We start from the raw sequence: 16,707 nt of genomic DNA, 5'->3' as shown, positions 1-16,707 counted from the left end.
TCTTTTAAATTTAACACCATTGCCATGAGTTCCATTTTTAAAAAATGTCAGGATTAAAATCTGGCATTAAGGTGCCAGTAATGAATAACTTCACGTAACACTTTGTAAATTCTATTTGCGACTGAAAGAAAGATATTTACCGAATTGTATTATAACAAGTGAGAAATCAAATAGACACTAATGTAATTGTTATTAATATTGTATGGAGCAAATTTAACAAGTGTTTTTGGTAGTCATGAAGCTCTAATGTAACAGAAATATTTGGAACAGATTGCAATCAGGTCATGTCAGTGATGTTGACAGAAGATATTCCATGCCTATGTCAATGGGCATCAATGAAATTTATTAGGTGCCAACTACATTCAAGAGATGGTAAGCATGACTATTTCTAGGGTCTTACGCACTTGGGTTCCATGCAATCAGATGTCATTGTGATATAGAGCCTTATGTGCTTACTGAAATTCTATTATTAGGGTAAAAATATAGTTAACTGTTCTTTCCAGATCTTCAAACAAACTCGTAATCTTGTGGTGATTTAACATTTATGTCAATCTTGTATGTCTCCCTGGTTCGCAGAGTGTCTTGCACCTGAGGCATCAATACCCACAGTGATGTCTGCTCTTTTGGAAGATGCATAGGAGGCAAGTGCTCCCTTGGAAGGTGCACACGTTGGTAAATTGGGAGAGCAGCTTCTCAGCACAGCTGGTTCCTGGCTGGGATCGCCTCTAACCTGGCTCTCGTAAACTTTTGTACAATTGGATAGGCAAACCAATGAGGGTTCGTAATAGCGAGAGAGATAATGGGAACTGCAGATGCTGGAGAATCCAAGATAATAAAATGTGAAGCTGGATGAACACAGCAGGCCAAGCAGCATGAAGGGTCTAGGCCCGAAACGTCGGCTCTTGTGCTCCTGAGATGCTGCTTGGCCTGCTGTGTTCATCCAGCTTCACACTTTATTATCCAGGGTTCCTAATAGCGCATGTTTTTATTCCCCACCTTGGTAAAGACCTCCAAGCTGCACGAGTTTATTACTCACTGTGGCCGACAGCTTGCTGCCTCACTATGGTGGATGTTTCCTGTGTTTAGTCATTGTGTGTGTGTGTGGGATTCCTATGGTCAGATTGCTGTGCTGGCTATCTTTCTCCACCAGATGTACTATCCTCTGGTTAAGCTTCTTGAAAGGCTCTCTGTTGTTGCTTCCCGCTGTTTCAGTGTGTGCAGTTGACTTTTTACTCCAGAGGTTTGATTCCAGTTTTTCTTGTGGGCCTTTTGTTATGAATAGAAGGGGAGTGGCTGTGCAATTTGATCTCATGAAACCCCACAGCATGTGAGTACAGCTCTCGCCAGCCCTTCTCGGCCCTGAAGTTTGTAGCCTATAACAAGACAACCGTGCGACCCACTAGCCCTGACAAAGGCTAGCCACAAAGATTCAACACTGCCTTCCCCCTCTCTCAGTGATAAATTACATCTGGCTCAGTAGCAATGATATTGATAAGCAGCCAATCACCTTGAGGCATTCACATGGACAACCAACCAAGAAGTTAAAACTGTGCTATCGTTTACTTTTAATTTAAATTTTCAGGTACGGAATAAATGGCTATGATTGGACTAAGGGAGGAGCTAAGAACTGTATATTTATAAACAACAATTTTAAAACATGAGGAATTTCTTATCATTGGTATCTCAAAAAGGGTGACACAGTAGCTCAGTGGTTAGCACTGCTGCCTCTTGGTCCCTGGCCTTAATGCCAGCCTCATGTGGCTGGTTGTGTGGTGTTTGCACTTTCTCCCCGTGTCTTCATGGGCTTCCTCTGGGTGCTCCAGTTTCCTCCCACAGTCCAAAAATGAGTAGGCTAGTTGGATTAGTCATGCTAAGTTGCCCATAGTGTCCCGGCTGTGGGTGGACTAGCCGTGGAAGGTGCAGGGTTACAGGGATAGGGTAGGGAAGGGGGGGTGAGTCTGGGTGGGATGCTCTTTAGAGATTTGCTACGGATTCAATGGGCTGAATAGCATACATTTACACTTAGGTATTCCACGATCCTATTAAAAAAATATAAAATGCAGTAACCATGTCTGAATGTTTAGGAATAATAATAAAGTTAAAACATCAATAAAAAATCCCCTTTTAGTCATAATTTTTCAAGGGCTTGGAGGGACACTAAGGCTAGAATTTAATGCATCCTCAGTGGCAGTTTGAAAATGGGCGTGTTGGGTTAGAATGTGTGGGATAGGGCCCCCACTACTTTCCTGCCCTTTCTTAATTAAGCCTGGGGCAGGAAGACTCAGACTGTGTTCCTGCTTGCCTCTAGTTAAAGAGGACACAGACACATACTATAGGGGAAGCCTGACAAGGAAGCCCCATTTGGTTGATTTGTAAGGGAAGAGGTTTGGTTGGGGGGTGGTGTTGGGGTATATGGGTTAGGAGAACTTCTGGTTTAAAGGCCTTGGTTTCTGACTGAGGACCTGGTATCAGGGAGGGCCCACTGAGTGTTTGCCATTTCTGTTCTGCCCTCAGTGGTGATACCCTCCCTGATACTGTCATCCTGCTGCCAATAACCTGGGCCTTTGGCTGCATTGCCAACTGTTGCTGTCATGCCCCATCTGATTGGCAGACAGCTCACTGAGTTTGGAATTGTTGGACTCTTTTCCAATGAAGATTCATCTCTGGTAGCTAGGTCCCCAATGGACACGTAACATGGTGCCCCTTCCTCAATAAAGTGACAAACCTCCCTGTTGTCTACATTAATATTCCACTCTAAAGATTTCAGAGGAAGATTTTCATCAGTTCAGTGATTTGTAATTGATTATGCATTGAAGCAACCAGTTGCCTGAAGTTTCTGTCAAATTTGATGAAATGGATGATGACAGTTTCACCATCATCCCCACTGCAGAATTAGAGACACTGGTTTGCAGCTGATCTCTGACCTTGTGGTTGCCTCCCTTCAAAGTGCGTCTGGCAGTAGCTCTTCAGTTTCAGGAAGGTATAAGCTTCTTGTTGTCATGAAAAGACTGAACCAGTCATAATCCACAGTCCAATTTGTTTCAGTGAAGCACATCAATAGAGTTATTGAAAATCAAATGATGCTCTTGCCGAATATGCAAGATGTCAGAGAACCATTATTGAGACAATTTAGATGGATCATCTGAGGTTACATTTTGGCTAAGCTAGGAAGTGGACAGAAGGACAAGTTGCATCTCGGTTTTATTCAATATAAACATTAAGGTCATTGTAACTTAAATTTAGCAAAACCTATATGAATTAGTTTTCAAATTAATGCTGCTATCTCTGGTTGAAGTCTCACAAAGTGTAAATATTTAGAAATATTATAAAATTAAAGACTGTTATTTTGGAATTTACGTGTCAATCGCCATTTCAATTTTGTCTCAGGAAAATAATACAAAGTAAATATTGGTTACTGAATATAATCTATTCCTTAATATTTGAGCTCAATTGTTGATTTTTTTCAACTCTTTAATGTTGATATTTATTGTTAATTACCTGAACTGGCACGTTACTGCCAATAACAACATCATTCTTTAAAGATGATATTCCAGATACGTTGTAATCCATTGCACAGTTCTGTAACTGGCCTATAATAAAGCCTTGCAGAGAAATTAACCTCAATCATCTTCCCAAGGTTATGTTACATGCATATTATTTGGGTTGAAATTAGTTACACTGTGGATCTTCTTTTGTCCTTCATAGTTAATGATTTTATTCTGTTTAATGAATCCTGCATGAAGTGGAAGAGGGATGACGTTGGATCCAGTTCTGAGGACATATATTTAGTAAGTGAGAATGCAAAATATTTCGGTGTCTGTCCTATTGACGTTTTAGATGAAGTGCCCCTGAATTTCCTCAGGTGGAGAATCTCTCAATGAGCCCTGTGAGTGGATTTCCTTTGCCATCTCACTTTGCAATTCCAATTACTGTGGATGATACAAGTTGCTGGAGTTCTGCGCTGGTGATGGCATACTTAGACCAACATCCTGGGATCTTACTGAGATGTGGGTCAGTCTATCTGCTTGACTGATACAGATTTCAGGATTGAGAAAGAAATGGTGGGATAGACTCCAATCTGATATAGAAAGACGGAGACAGGGTTGAAAGAGAGGAAGCAGAGATAGTAAGCTTAAATATTGGGGTATAAGTTTGACGAATCATAAAAATACTTCTCAACTAGCAAGAATGAAACTTTCAGTTTCAATGGTTTCCTTTCTGGATCTCTCAAGATTGAGCCAAGTTCCATATATTGCATCGCTGGATATGAAATAACAGCTTTAACTTTCTGGAATAACTTTATTAGGGCAATTAGGAGACATTAAAATTGCTGCTAACTTGCCAGCAAATATAGAGTCAATATCCTTCGTAATATCCATTTTGAATATTTAACCTCTCAACTGTTTCCAAGAATAAAGCATTTCAAGATTCCACAGATTGAGTGTGTAATGGTTAATATAGCTTTGAATGGGGTGCCAAATAAAACAAATGGTTTATTTATATTATATCATATATTTTCTCTCTCCCACACGCCCGCCCACACCTGCCCAAGTGCGCACACTCCCCCACACACCACGCCCGCCCCCACACATACACGCACACACGCGCCCACATCCGCCCTCTCACATACACACGCACGCGCACACACCTGCCCCCACGCACACAATCTTTCTCTGCTGCTCTTCACTTCTTCCGGCACTGAATTGTCAAAACTGCTGACCCTTGATCAGACCATAGGATCATGAATGTCAATCATATCTAGTTCCTGTGTTTCAAATCTCCACTGTCCAAAATCCAAGCATAGATCAGCCATAGTTTCATGTGATTAAACAATGTAACGACCAAAGCCATTGTTTACATCCCTTCTCACTAACCCTAGTCCTTGCTTTATTGTAGCCATCAGTGATTAATAACATATCCCTGTAAAGAGGTCCATGTACAGCACAGCTACACACTGCTTTCATCATTTCCTCAAAATTCTGAATCTGATTCAGCTGACATGTTCTGTGCTTTTAAAAACAGCTCTCAATGAATTGCATATAATCTTGTCCCCACCCCATTACCCACTGCCTCAGCAATTGCTGAAGTTTTCCGGGATAAATTGAATCAACATTTGACAATGGCTTAGATGTGCTCTTGAAGTACCAATGCGTGCAAGACTACAGACCAAGTTGGAAGATTAGGTGAGCCTGGATAATTCTAGTTGGGTTGGTATGGACAAGATAAACTGAATGGGAGTCCTTGGCCACAAGTAAGAAAAAAAACTCACACTCCAAGTTCAGTGGTTAATAGGGAAAGTGGATGGAATGTTGGCCTTTAATTCAAAGAGAATGAAAGATTAAAGTGGCGAGGTTTTGTGAAACTCTACAGGGCATTTGTCAGACCAGAGCTGGAATACTGTGAACAGCTGTGGGCCCGTTGTTGAAGGAAGATATACTGACATTGGAACCAGACCAGAGAAGGTTCACTAGGCTGATGCCAGGTATGGAGGGATTGTCTAATGAGGAGATATTGAATAGATTGTGCCTGTAGCTGTTGGGATATAGAAGAATGAGAGGCAAACTTAATGAAACATCATAGGGAACTTAACAGGGTCAATGCAGAAAGATTGCTTGCCCTTTGTGGGAGAGTCTAGGACCAGACGACATCATTTCCCAGTAAGGTTCCTCACATTTGAGACTGATATGATGAGGAATTTTGTCTCTGAGGGTAGTGAATTTGTGGAATTCTTGATTATTGAGTTTCGGTAAGTAAGTATATTCAAGACAGATTTTTTTAATCAGTGAGGGAATCAAGAGTTATAGCGAAAGGGAAGGAAAGTGGAATTGAGATTTTCAGAGCAGCCATGGGCTTACTGAATGGCAGAGCAGACATGATGGGCTGAATGCGTATTTTGCTCTTAGATCTTAGTTTCAAACCGATTGGAATGTTAAATTGCTGCTGGACGCCCTAACAAATGGGGGTGCATCCTATCCTGACTTTTCTGGTGGTGGGTTGGGGAAGTACCCCTGTACAAATTCTTTCACCTTTCTCTGTGGTACTGATTTCTATTCCCAGTCAGAGTTCGCTTGTCCTAGAGTTTCTACCATTTGCATAGTTTACAGTGTGCTAAAATTAAGAAATGCCTGAGATATTTAACAAAAGTGAAACTAATCGATGCTGAGCCTTAAAAAGTGCCCACTTAGGCCTATTCAGTGGTACGGTGGTAGTATCCTAACCCTGTCCCAATCCCTATCCCTATCCCTATCCCTATCCCTGGACCAGGACGCCCTCTTTCAAATCCCATGTGACCATGTTTTTTTAAAAAAACTAACCTATTTTTCTAATCAACCCGTTCAGAGATGTTATTACACACCTCTGGAGCAAGTAGTACTTGAACCTGGGCCTCCCAGTCCAGGAGGAGGGACACTATACCTGTGCTACAAGAGGGCCTCCTAAGTGGTGACTTATTTTTATTTAACCAATTTTTCTAATCAACCTGTTCAGTGTTGCTATTACACACTACTGGAGCATGTGAACCCGGGCATCGTGGTCTGGGGTAGGGACACTAGATCTATTTTTGTTTAAATTATTTTTCAAACTATTTCAAATCCCACTGGCTCTACTGGTGTGTAACAACATCACTGAATGAGTTGATTAGGAAAGATAGTTTAAACAAAAAAAGAGCGATCATATGGGGGCCCTCTTGTGGTGTAGAGCTAGTGTCCCTACCCCCGACCACGATGCCCGGGTTCACATGCTCCAGTAGTGTGTAGTAACATCACTGAACAGGTTGATTAGAAAAATTGGTTAAATAAAAAATAAGTCACCACATAGGAGGCCGCCTTGTATCACAGATGTTGTGTCCCTACTCCTGGACTGGGATGCCCAGGTTCAAGTACTACTTGCTCCAGAGGTGTGTAATAACATCTCTGAACGGGTTGATTAGAAAAATAGGTTAGTTTTTTTGAAAACATGGTCACTTCTCTTAATTATTTCAGAGGATGTGGACACCACTGGCTAGGATTGCACTTACTGTGCTTGAGAAAGTGATAGCGAACTGGCACCTTGACTGTAACTGGGTAGTTTGCTAGGCCATTTCAAAGGCCTGTTAAGAGTCAATCACATTGACACATGTAGGTCAGATTGGCTGCAGATTTCCTTCCCTAAAGAGTATTAGTGAATCAGATGATCATTATGAAAATCAGTAGTTTTACAATCACCACTACTAATGTTATCATTTTAAGCTCCCATTTTATTTAATTAAATGTGTCATAGTTCACACCTTTACTGGAAGAATTTGAACTCTCCGTCTTTCAGTTATTAGTCCAAGGCATTGAATTTCTATATCAATAATATTGCAGCTATAATAAAAGCAAAATACTACAGATTCTGGAGATACTCAGTTCTGACAGTATCTGGGGAGAAGGAAAAGGAGATAACATTTCGAGTCAGACACGACACTCCTTCAGATCTTTGTGCTATGCTATTTCGCAACATCCATTGTGATCAATGAGAGAGGAGACTTTTGAAAGTTCGGGGAGGAATAACTTGACAAATCAGGTTAACTGTGAGAGGGCAAGGTGTCGAACTGGATGAACACAGCAGGCCAAGCAGCATCAGAGGAGCAGGAAGGCTGACGTTTCGGGCTGAGACCCTTCATCGGAAAGGGTCTAGGCCCGAAACATCAGGCTTCCTGCTCCTCTGATGCTGCTTGGCCTGCTGTGTTCATCCAGCTCCATACCTTGTGATCTCAGATTCTCCGGCATCTGCAGTTCCTGCTATAACTGTGAGAGGGCTTGAGTTTACAAACTCACTGGTTTAAAAAAAGCCCATTGATGAATCAGGGCTTTTGCTACTGGGCAATGCTACATTATTCACATCGAGCTAAGTGCTTGCCAATGTAATTTTATTGTTCCTGCCAGTTTCTTCTGTACTGAAATCCTTCAGAAGCAATTTTCCTTCACATAATAACAGTCCTCATAATTTGTAGATGTGTTAACAGCAAAATCTTATCATTGAAAGGGATCATTTGAACTTTAGCACTCAAGTGAGAGCAATTCTGCAAACAAAATATATTTCAAGACTTTTTAAAACTTTGGCACAATAATCCTTTAATAAATCCCTGGTATCACAGGTTTCATAAGTTTGCTTGTAATACATATAGATGAGTGCAACTCCAACAACATTACAGGAGCTCAACACCATCTAGGATAAAGCAGTCCCACTTGGTTGGCACCCTGTCAACCACCACCTTCAACATCAATACTTAATAACAGCAGTAGGCATCTACAGCAGTGACTCACAAAGGTTCCTTCAACAGCTTCTTCCAAACCCACAGCCTCTAACACTAGAAGGATAAGGACAGCAGATACATGGTACCCCACCTTTCAACCCTTGCTCCATCCTAACTTGGAAATTCATCACCCATTGCCGCACCATTGCCAGGTTAAAATCCTGGAGCTCCCTCCCAAACAGAACTGTGTGTGTGTCTATCATCAATGGTGGTTCAAGATGGCAGCTCAACAACACCTCCTTAAAGGCAATTAGGGATGGGCATTAAATGCTGATATAGCCAGCAACACACACACCTTGTGAATGATTATGCAAAAAGGGTTTTTTACTTCTTTCCTCACCACCCAGTCTATTTTCAACAACTTCTCCTCAATGTATAGGGTTACCATTTATTTAACAGCACATGGTGACTCCCACTATTCTTGGCTGAAGTGAAAATGATTGACTAATTCCCCTGTTAGTCTGCAATGCTGGAATCCTGCACCCACTGACCCCTGGTTTCTTTAGATGGTGCATTGTTGTACAATATCTTTTTGCTTTCTACAGGTTCATTCGAACAAATGATTATTTTCTTTCTAGTTTCAGATACAAGGACAGAGAGCCTACCAAAGAGAATTCTTTTATGAGAATTCATTTAATTATAGCACAGCAGATAACACTCCAGTTGTGTGTTTGGACCTGCAAGCAGGCACTAACTATACAGTGAATATCACTGCTCTTACATTGCAACATTCTGCTTCCATACAGTTATCAACAGCAGTCACTGGTGAGTAACTAACTCCAGTTATTGAGATATTCATAATGGTGTGATGCTGAACCTGGTCAGTTGTTGATCAAGTTGCAATTACCTTTTTACCTGGCTACGGGAAAGGGAACAATCTAATTTGTTCTTTGAAACTCAATTATAATGCCTGTCTTAACTCTCGACCGACTGTTCCAATGCTTTTCTGCTTGAATTGTCACATTTCACCTTCTGTACATTAAATCTAGACAAAACCCTTATGACAAATTACAACATTGATCCACTGTTTACTAGTCTGTGCTGTCTGATAACACTCTTTAAAAGCACTAATACTTTTGTATTCAAATCTGTTCATGGTCTAGTAATCTGAGATAATAACGTATTTGAGGATTGTGTTGTCATATCACTTTAAGAGGGACCAAGCTAATCAGCAAGTAATCAGGGCATAGAGCATGTGATGACAAGCCATTGCACAGTTGTTGTCCCTTGCTCCTTTGAGATGGTAGATGCTGACTGCCATTCTCTTCCTTGAACAGACTGATTTCATTTGGGTTAAAGACCTGCCCTGACTGGTACTGTCTGTCCCAAAAGATATCAGCTTTCAAAGTAACAAAGGATGGGCTAATGCTTTTGCTGTGTGACTGACTTTAAGTATCAACCAATGCACCAGAAAACCCTCGAACCCTGAAAGAAAAGCAATACCTTATCTGCTGATAAACTGGAAGCGAAACAGCAGTGTTCGGTGATTGGCCTGAGAATTGCTTTTGGAAGGAGCTAAGGACTTATTCGATGAGAAATAACTTGCCCTTCAAGGCCCTGCTTATCCTTGATAATGCACCTGGCCTTACCCTCCCTCACAGACAGTCATCCAGACATTGAGCTTTTGTTTTTAACTCCAAACATGAGCTCATTCACGCAGCCAGTACCAGCAGGTAATTGCAGCCTTCAAAGCTGACGAGAGAGTTAGAGGTTTCAGCAGTGTTCTGAATTCTTTGGAACAAAACCTTTCAACCACTGTACGTCCAGCACCTGCTGGAAAGAATTCTGTGTGCTGGCACTGAGAAAGATAATTAAGGGCTTGTAGGACAAGGTTAGAAAATCAAATATTAATTCCTGCTGGAACATGCCAGGCCTGAGCCTGGGTTAATTTCACCAGGATCCCCAGTTGAGATACTGAAGGAGCCAAGGTTGTTCACTAGTCAGAACAAGCAGGAGACCAGTGTTTTGAAGACCTGATCACAGAAGCAGTTGCTTCAGTCTCATGGAGTGGAACTCTCTCTGCTGAAGAATTGGAGAAGCCGATTAAATCACGTGATTACAAAGAAGAGGTGGAGAGAATCAGAAGGCTACAATTACACCTGAGGCAACTGCGGTCCTTATGAGATCAGCTGAAGAATCGAAGAAAAGAGACGACAGACTATGCAAGGAAGCACTGTCTTTTACGGAGTGATTGACACTGGTAGTGCTCCTTACCAGAAACACAACAGAATTAAAAAGCTAATGACAAAGCAGTCAATAATAACAGGTGCCTTGTCTGCTGCCACTTTGAAATTGGCATCCACCTCACCCACTGTGCCCACGTTGATGTCCATTTTCAGTTAATCGTCCACCAACTCCTTCTCCAAGCCTACTGCCTTCTGGTGGAGATGCCTTATAACAAGTGTTGGTGTACATTTGTAGACTTTAAAGATTTTCTACGAGAGAAATAGTGCAATATATTTAGTAAAAAAAAGAGTTGCTTTCAGTGAAATTTATCTTAGACGGTGGACTATAGGGATCAAAAGTTTAGAAGTTTGAACATGTCCAGTTGACCTCCATTATAAAATGTGCTTCCCTTTTGCTGGATTCATCATCAATGTATTTCCCTGTTAACAATGGGATTTTATGTTAATTATCAACCTATTTAATTACTAATACCAAGCAAGGAAATATGAAAGATAACAAAGTGTGGGGCTGGATGAACACAGCAGGCCAGGCTGCATCTTAGGAGCACAATAGCTGACATTTCAGGACTAGACCCTTCATCTGAAAAATTTTTTGATGAAGGGTCTAGGCCTGAAGCGTCAACTTTTGTGGTCCTAAGATGCTGCTTGGCCTGCTGTGTTCATCCAGCCCCACACTTTGTTATCTTGGATTCTCCAGCATCTGCAGTTCCCATTATCTCTGAGGAAATATGAAACATTGTTTTTTTCAAAAGTTTTTAAATAACTAAAGCAACAACATTTGCATGATCTGTTACTTGTACAATAATTCTCGAACAGAACAGTGAGTTCTATCATACATTAGTGTTAACGTCAATCATGTTGGTGCTGTCATTTTGGAATTCAATCTGTTTGCTCTTTTTAATATAAATCGTAAAGATGCCCATCAGCATTTTTTGTTTATGCACAAATACTAAATATATAAAATGCACAATGTGCATTTGTTTCTCAAGATATAAGACTCGATTTTAACTCTACGATTCTCAGGGGAGTACTCACTGTTAATATTAACAAAAATTAGCTTAAAATTGACCTTCAGTTGGATACTGATCCTGTAAACGAATAAGTCAACAAAGTTGCAATTTTAAGCCAGTGTAAAGGCATGGAAGAGAGGAGGGGTATAGGGGCAGGAGAGAATAAAAATTAAGCTCTGTCACGAAGTGAAATAATAAAACTGCTGATGGCGTACAACAAAACTGGTTGGCACAGAAGTGTTCACTTTAATTCTCCTCCAGCTAGACCAGTTGAGTGCATCAGCCATTTTGCTTTTATTTCAGACTGTAAATAGCTACGGTATTTTAAGCCCACATTCCTCTTTTATTTTTGAATGAGCTTTTTAACATGACCAGAACTTTACTTCAGCTCTGTGCACTTTTTAACATATCCTTCTTTGTTTTAGACCCTCCAGTGCCTGATGTGCAAGTTATGATCGCAAAGCAAACCCTTCCGCCAATCCACCTCCGAAGTGTGGAAAGTAGAAATGGACCGATCAGGTGAGCGTCTCAGATTTATATTTAAAAAATAAAGCCGACGTGAGCAAGATTTGAACTTGCTGCATGCCAGTATTGGTTCAGAATGGGAGCTGTCTCATAGATGAATGTGAAAGCATGTGTCCTCATTGGAGAGGCTTGAGCACACAATCTAAACAGGCTGACACCTCCACTGCAGCACTGTCATGTTGGAGGTGCCAATTTTTGGGTGTGACATTAAACTGGGATCCCCCTCCTTCCCTCATGTGGGCACAAATTAATCGAGTGCAATGTTTGAAGAGGAGTTGAGGGGAAGAGATGGCCCTGCAGGGGACCCTGTCAATGTTTATCCCTCAACCAACTTCGCAAATAGTGTTAGTGATAATGGGAGCTGATGAAGGGTCTAGACCCGAAACGTCAGCTTTTGTGCTCCTGAGATGCTGCTGGGCCTGCTGTGTTCATCCAGCCTCACATTTTATTATCGCAAATAGTGTTAATAGTTTAGAATAAGCAATAGAATCCCTACAGTGCAGAAAGAAGCCATTCGGCCCATCAACTCTGCACTGACCCTCTAACCAGACCCAGCCCTCACCTTATCTCCATGTTTTCCATGGCTAGCCTGCACGTGCCCAGACTCTATGGGCAATTTTCCATGAAAAATCCACCTATACGTCTTTGGACTGTGGGAGGAAGCTGGAGCACCCGCACAGAAACGGGGAGAACTTGCAAACTCTACACAGACAGTGCCTGAGGCTAGAATTGAACCTGGGTCCCTGGTGCTGTGAGGCATCAATGTTAACAACTGAGCCACTGTGCCGCCAATAATATAAGTAACATAATAATATTAGTAAGTACCACCATAGCCCCAGATGACTAGGACTGCACTCTCATTAGAGAGAGATGACTAGTGGTGAATTTAACCTGCAGGTAACAATCAGCATTCTCTCTAACTTTCTCACCATCTGCATGGGTCTCCAAGTCCCAAATGGGTTTTTACAGCAATTGACTACAATTATGTGCTCTCCATTATGTATTTAGTGCCAGAAGTATTTTTTAATCAAATACAATTTTACCATCTTCGAATGATGGGATTTGAACCTGAGTCCCCAAAACATTAGCCTGGGTTTCCAGGTTACCAGCCCATTGGTACAATCAGATAGTGATACTCATGGAGCGGGTCACTGCGAGACTCACTGATCCGACCTGTACACAGTGGTGGCACAGCTAGAGATTTTCATTTTAATTTCTTGACAGCCTGCAACAACAACCTGTGTGCAATATTGTAGCACCTTTACTGCCTTAAGTTGACGTGAGAGTGCTTCATGGGAGCAATTGTCCAGAGAAAATTGTCACTGAGCCATATAAACAGATACTAGGGCAAACGACAAAAATTTTGGTCAAAGATTTTTAAGGAGAACCTTAGAGAGGGAGACACAGTCAGGCTGAGAGAGTTTAGGGCTCAGGCAGGTGAAGGCTCAGCTATTAATGATTGTGCAGATAAAATCTCGAATTAGCGCAAGATAAGAATTGAAGGAGTTTGTCAATCATTATTATTATTTGTACAAAGTCAGTAAGTGTTACAATAACTGACCCCCCCCCCCACGCCCCTGTCACTGTGCTTGCTTGATTTGTTTTTGATGTAATTTATTTCCTCCCCATCTCCTTGTTCAGCTTTTACCAGGTCGTTGTTCTGCCCTTGCATTTGCAGCACTCGTTCGATTGCAATTCTCAGACCATGACAAGCTTCTTTGGCCACAGGAGGGGCAGAGAACCATACATTACGGCAGAATTTGTGGCAACGGACGTTGAGGATGGGATGCACTTTTCTGTGGGAGACCGACTGTACTACAGACAGTATTATAACGCAGCTTTAGAAAACGGCAAGAACTACTCCTTCCTGCTGAAAACAATTAGTGAATGGAATTATGTAAGTTGATTCTTTATGGAAAAGTGCTTTTGAATGAAATATTGTTGTCCATCAAAATTATTTGCGTGAGGACAATCTGACACACAGGAACCTAGCAGACTAATGCTGCAATGAGCTAGCTGATGTAGGACGTGGAGTGTTACAATTACGATGTTTATAAGATTGTCATGGTTTGGGACTGTGCCCTTAATATAATGTGAGCAGAAGGGTTTATGTGAGCGGTTCTGAAGCTTTCCTAGCTGTGAATCTCGGTGGTTTGATCATTTGAGATTAAAGGGGATATAGTTTGTTTTACTGCAAAAGGTCACAGTTTTTCAAAGTTCTATTTATTCACAGAATGAGGGTGTGGCTGACTAGGCCAGCATTTATTGGCCACCCCTAACTACACTGGAATTGAGTCATTTGTTTGAACTTTCCAGCAGATAATTCAGAGTCAACCACACTGCCTTGCGTCTGGAGTTACGCATAGGCCAAACTGGGTAAAATGGCAAATTTTCTTTCCCTAAAGGACTTTAGTCAACAGGACTTTTTTAAAAACAAAAAACAAACTACCAGTTGCTTACCTGGTAGCCATTAGGCTCGCTTTTTATTCCAGATTTTTACTGAATTCAAATTTCCCCATTTACTCATAACTCAAACCCACGTGTCAGGACATTAGAGCCTGGGGTTTTGAATCCCACTGACACTCCCTCTGTGCTTGGAGATAATAGCAGCAGCCTGTGTGCTAACAGTGGATGGACTACAGGTCACAAAACTTCCAGGAAAGTGTTGATAATGGCAGGTTGTAAACAGTTATGCTATCTGCCCATTTAGACCCAAGATGGATGAGACTTAGGCTCCGTAGGTCAGCCAGATGACAATTCCTGCTGGATACAAGATCCATGTGATTCATGAGTGAGTGAGTGAGAGAGAGAATAAAAGATAGAAGCCAAAAGCCTCCCTGGTTCAGTGTACAGGAAAATGGTTGGATCAGGGGGAGTTTAAGCAAGGCCGGGAGATTGGCTTCGTTTTATCTGGAGGGAAAACTCACACCATGGAAAACAATTTGGAGTTACAGGTTTCTAGGCTGAGAAAGAGAAAGAAAAAGTAAACCCTATGTTTGTATTGGAGTGGCCCAGGAGTTGGCATTGGGAACTTTGATTTTCCTGACCTTGATCTTCTGTCCAGGAGACAATTTCAGAGCTTGTGGATGGCACAAAACTTGGGAGAATTGTCAACTGTGAGGAAAACAAAGCAAAACTTCAAAGAGATATTGACAAGTTGGTGGAGTGGATAACTAGGTGGTAGGGGAAGTTCTGTGTGAAAAGGTGTGATGTGATACACTTTGGTACAAGGATAGTTGATAATATAAAACAAAGGATAAAATTTTAAAGGAGTGTAGGAGCAGAAAGACCTGAAAGTCATTAAAGATGCAAGGGCAAATAGAGAGAACTGTTAATAAAGAGTGTTCTAGGCTGCATAAATAGGGCTGAAGAGTACAGGAACAGGGAGGTTATGATTAACTTATGAGACACTTGTTAGATCTCGGCTGCCATGTGTAGTTCTGAGGCAACACTTGAGGGAAGATGCAAATGCATTGGAATCGACTTCCAAGAATGCCTCTAAGATGAGAAGCTTCAGTTATGGGGATAAGTTGGGACTTTTCTGTTTGAACAAGGCTAAGAGAGGATCTGATAAAAGTCTTCAAAACCATGCGTGTTGAATGAAATGGTTGCTGAGATGGTGATGCATTGGTTTTAATTTTCCAAAATTCCCTAGATTCTAGGAAGATCTAAACAGATTTTTAAGGCCCTTGTGAAGATTTGTACTTGGGTTGTGGGTGAGGTTGTTGACTTGCTCACCAAACTATAACCAGCCAGCTCAGTGAGCAAATCAACAACCTCATCTCAATAGATTGTAAAATAGCACATTGTGACTCCTGCATCCAGGAAAGCGCAAAACTATAAGTCACCCATCTTAGCATCTGTCGTAGGGTCATTGCTAGAATCTGTTATTAAGCATGTTACAACAGGGTGTGTGAAAATCTGAGCCCCTTCTGAGAGAGTCAACATGGTTGTCTGAAATGGAAATCTTGTTAGATTAATTTATTAGAGTTCTTTGGGGAAGTAAGAAGCAACATGGATAAACTAGACTTTGTGGATGCAGTGAACTTCGATTTCCAGAATGTAAGGTGCCACATTGAAGGTTACTACACAAAATGCAGCTCCTGCTATAGAAAGTAACACATTAGTATGGATTGAGGTGTAGTTGTCTAATGGAAAGCAGAGGACGAGCATAAATAGGTCATTGTTGAGTTGGCAGGAAGTGGTATACAACAGGGATCAGTGTAGAGACTTAAATTATTTACAATCTATATAAATTACTTGCATGTGGAGACCAAATGTATGTTTATCAAATTTGATGATGATATCAACATAGACAGGAAAGTAAGTCGTAAGGAGGGTATCTGGGGTCTGCGATATGATATGGATAGGTTAGTGAGTAAATAAAAATTTGGCCATAAAAGTAGGATTGTTTCCTACAGTTGTATAGTGATTGAAGTCACATGCGTGTACTGAAAGTTGCACACAATAATATGCAGGGTCCCTCGTTCTTTGCACACAGAAAGAACATTTATGGATAAGGCTTATCACAACTCAGTAAAATAGGTGACAGCCATTTTCTCAGGCCAACAGCTTAACCACTTAAAATCAACTTGCTTGGTTTAATATTTAAACAAGGTTTGACAGTTAACTGTCAGTCGTCATTACCTGGTGCCTCTTCCATGGCAATGCCTGTACCAATCAAAGTCCAATTGCTAACCAATCAGCACTT

General features: G+C 41.3%; 1 protein-coding gene across 5 annotated transcripts in view; it reads left to right on the top strand.

The window, feature by feature from the left end:
* LOC125451332 (sushi domain-containing protein 1-like) overlaps positions 1 to 16,707 on the top strand; it is a 95,795-nt gene that overhangs the window by 58,801 nt on the left and 20,287 nt on the right. For 3 of the 5 annotated variants that reach the window (XM_048528339.2, XM_048528338.2, XM_048528341.2), the window contains 4 exons: positions 3,706 to 3,788; positions 8,854 to 9,040; positions 11,897 to 11,990; positions 13,638 to 13,893. In XM_048528339.2, the coding sequence (XP_048384296.1) occupies positions 3,706 to 3,788; positions 8,854 to 9,040; positions 11,897 to 11,990; positions 13,638 to 13,893 (620 nt within the window). Of the gene's footprint in view, positions 1 to 3,705; positions 3,789 to 8,853; positions 9,041 to 11,896; positions 11,991 to 13,637; positions 13,894 to 16,707 lie in introns of those variants that run through there. The other 2 variants (XM_048528343.1, XM_059644272.1) reach the window with 2 other exon arrangements.

This window comes from Stegostoma tigrinum, chromosome 3 (assembly GCF_030684315.1).
Source record: "Stegostoma tigrinum isolate sSteTig4 chromosome 3, sSteTig4.hap1, whole genome shotgun sequence".
Classification (NCBI taxonomy): Eukaryota; Metazoa; Chordata; class Chondrichthyes; order Orectolobiformes; family Stegostomatidae; genus Stegostoma; species Stegostoma tigrinum.
Note: the sequence above shows the minus strand (reverse complement) of the source record. Positions and strands in the feature narration are given on the sequence as shown.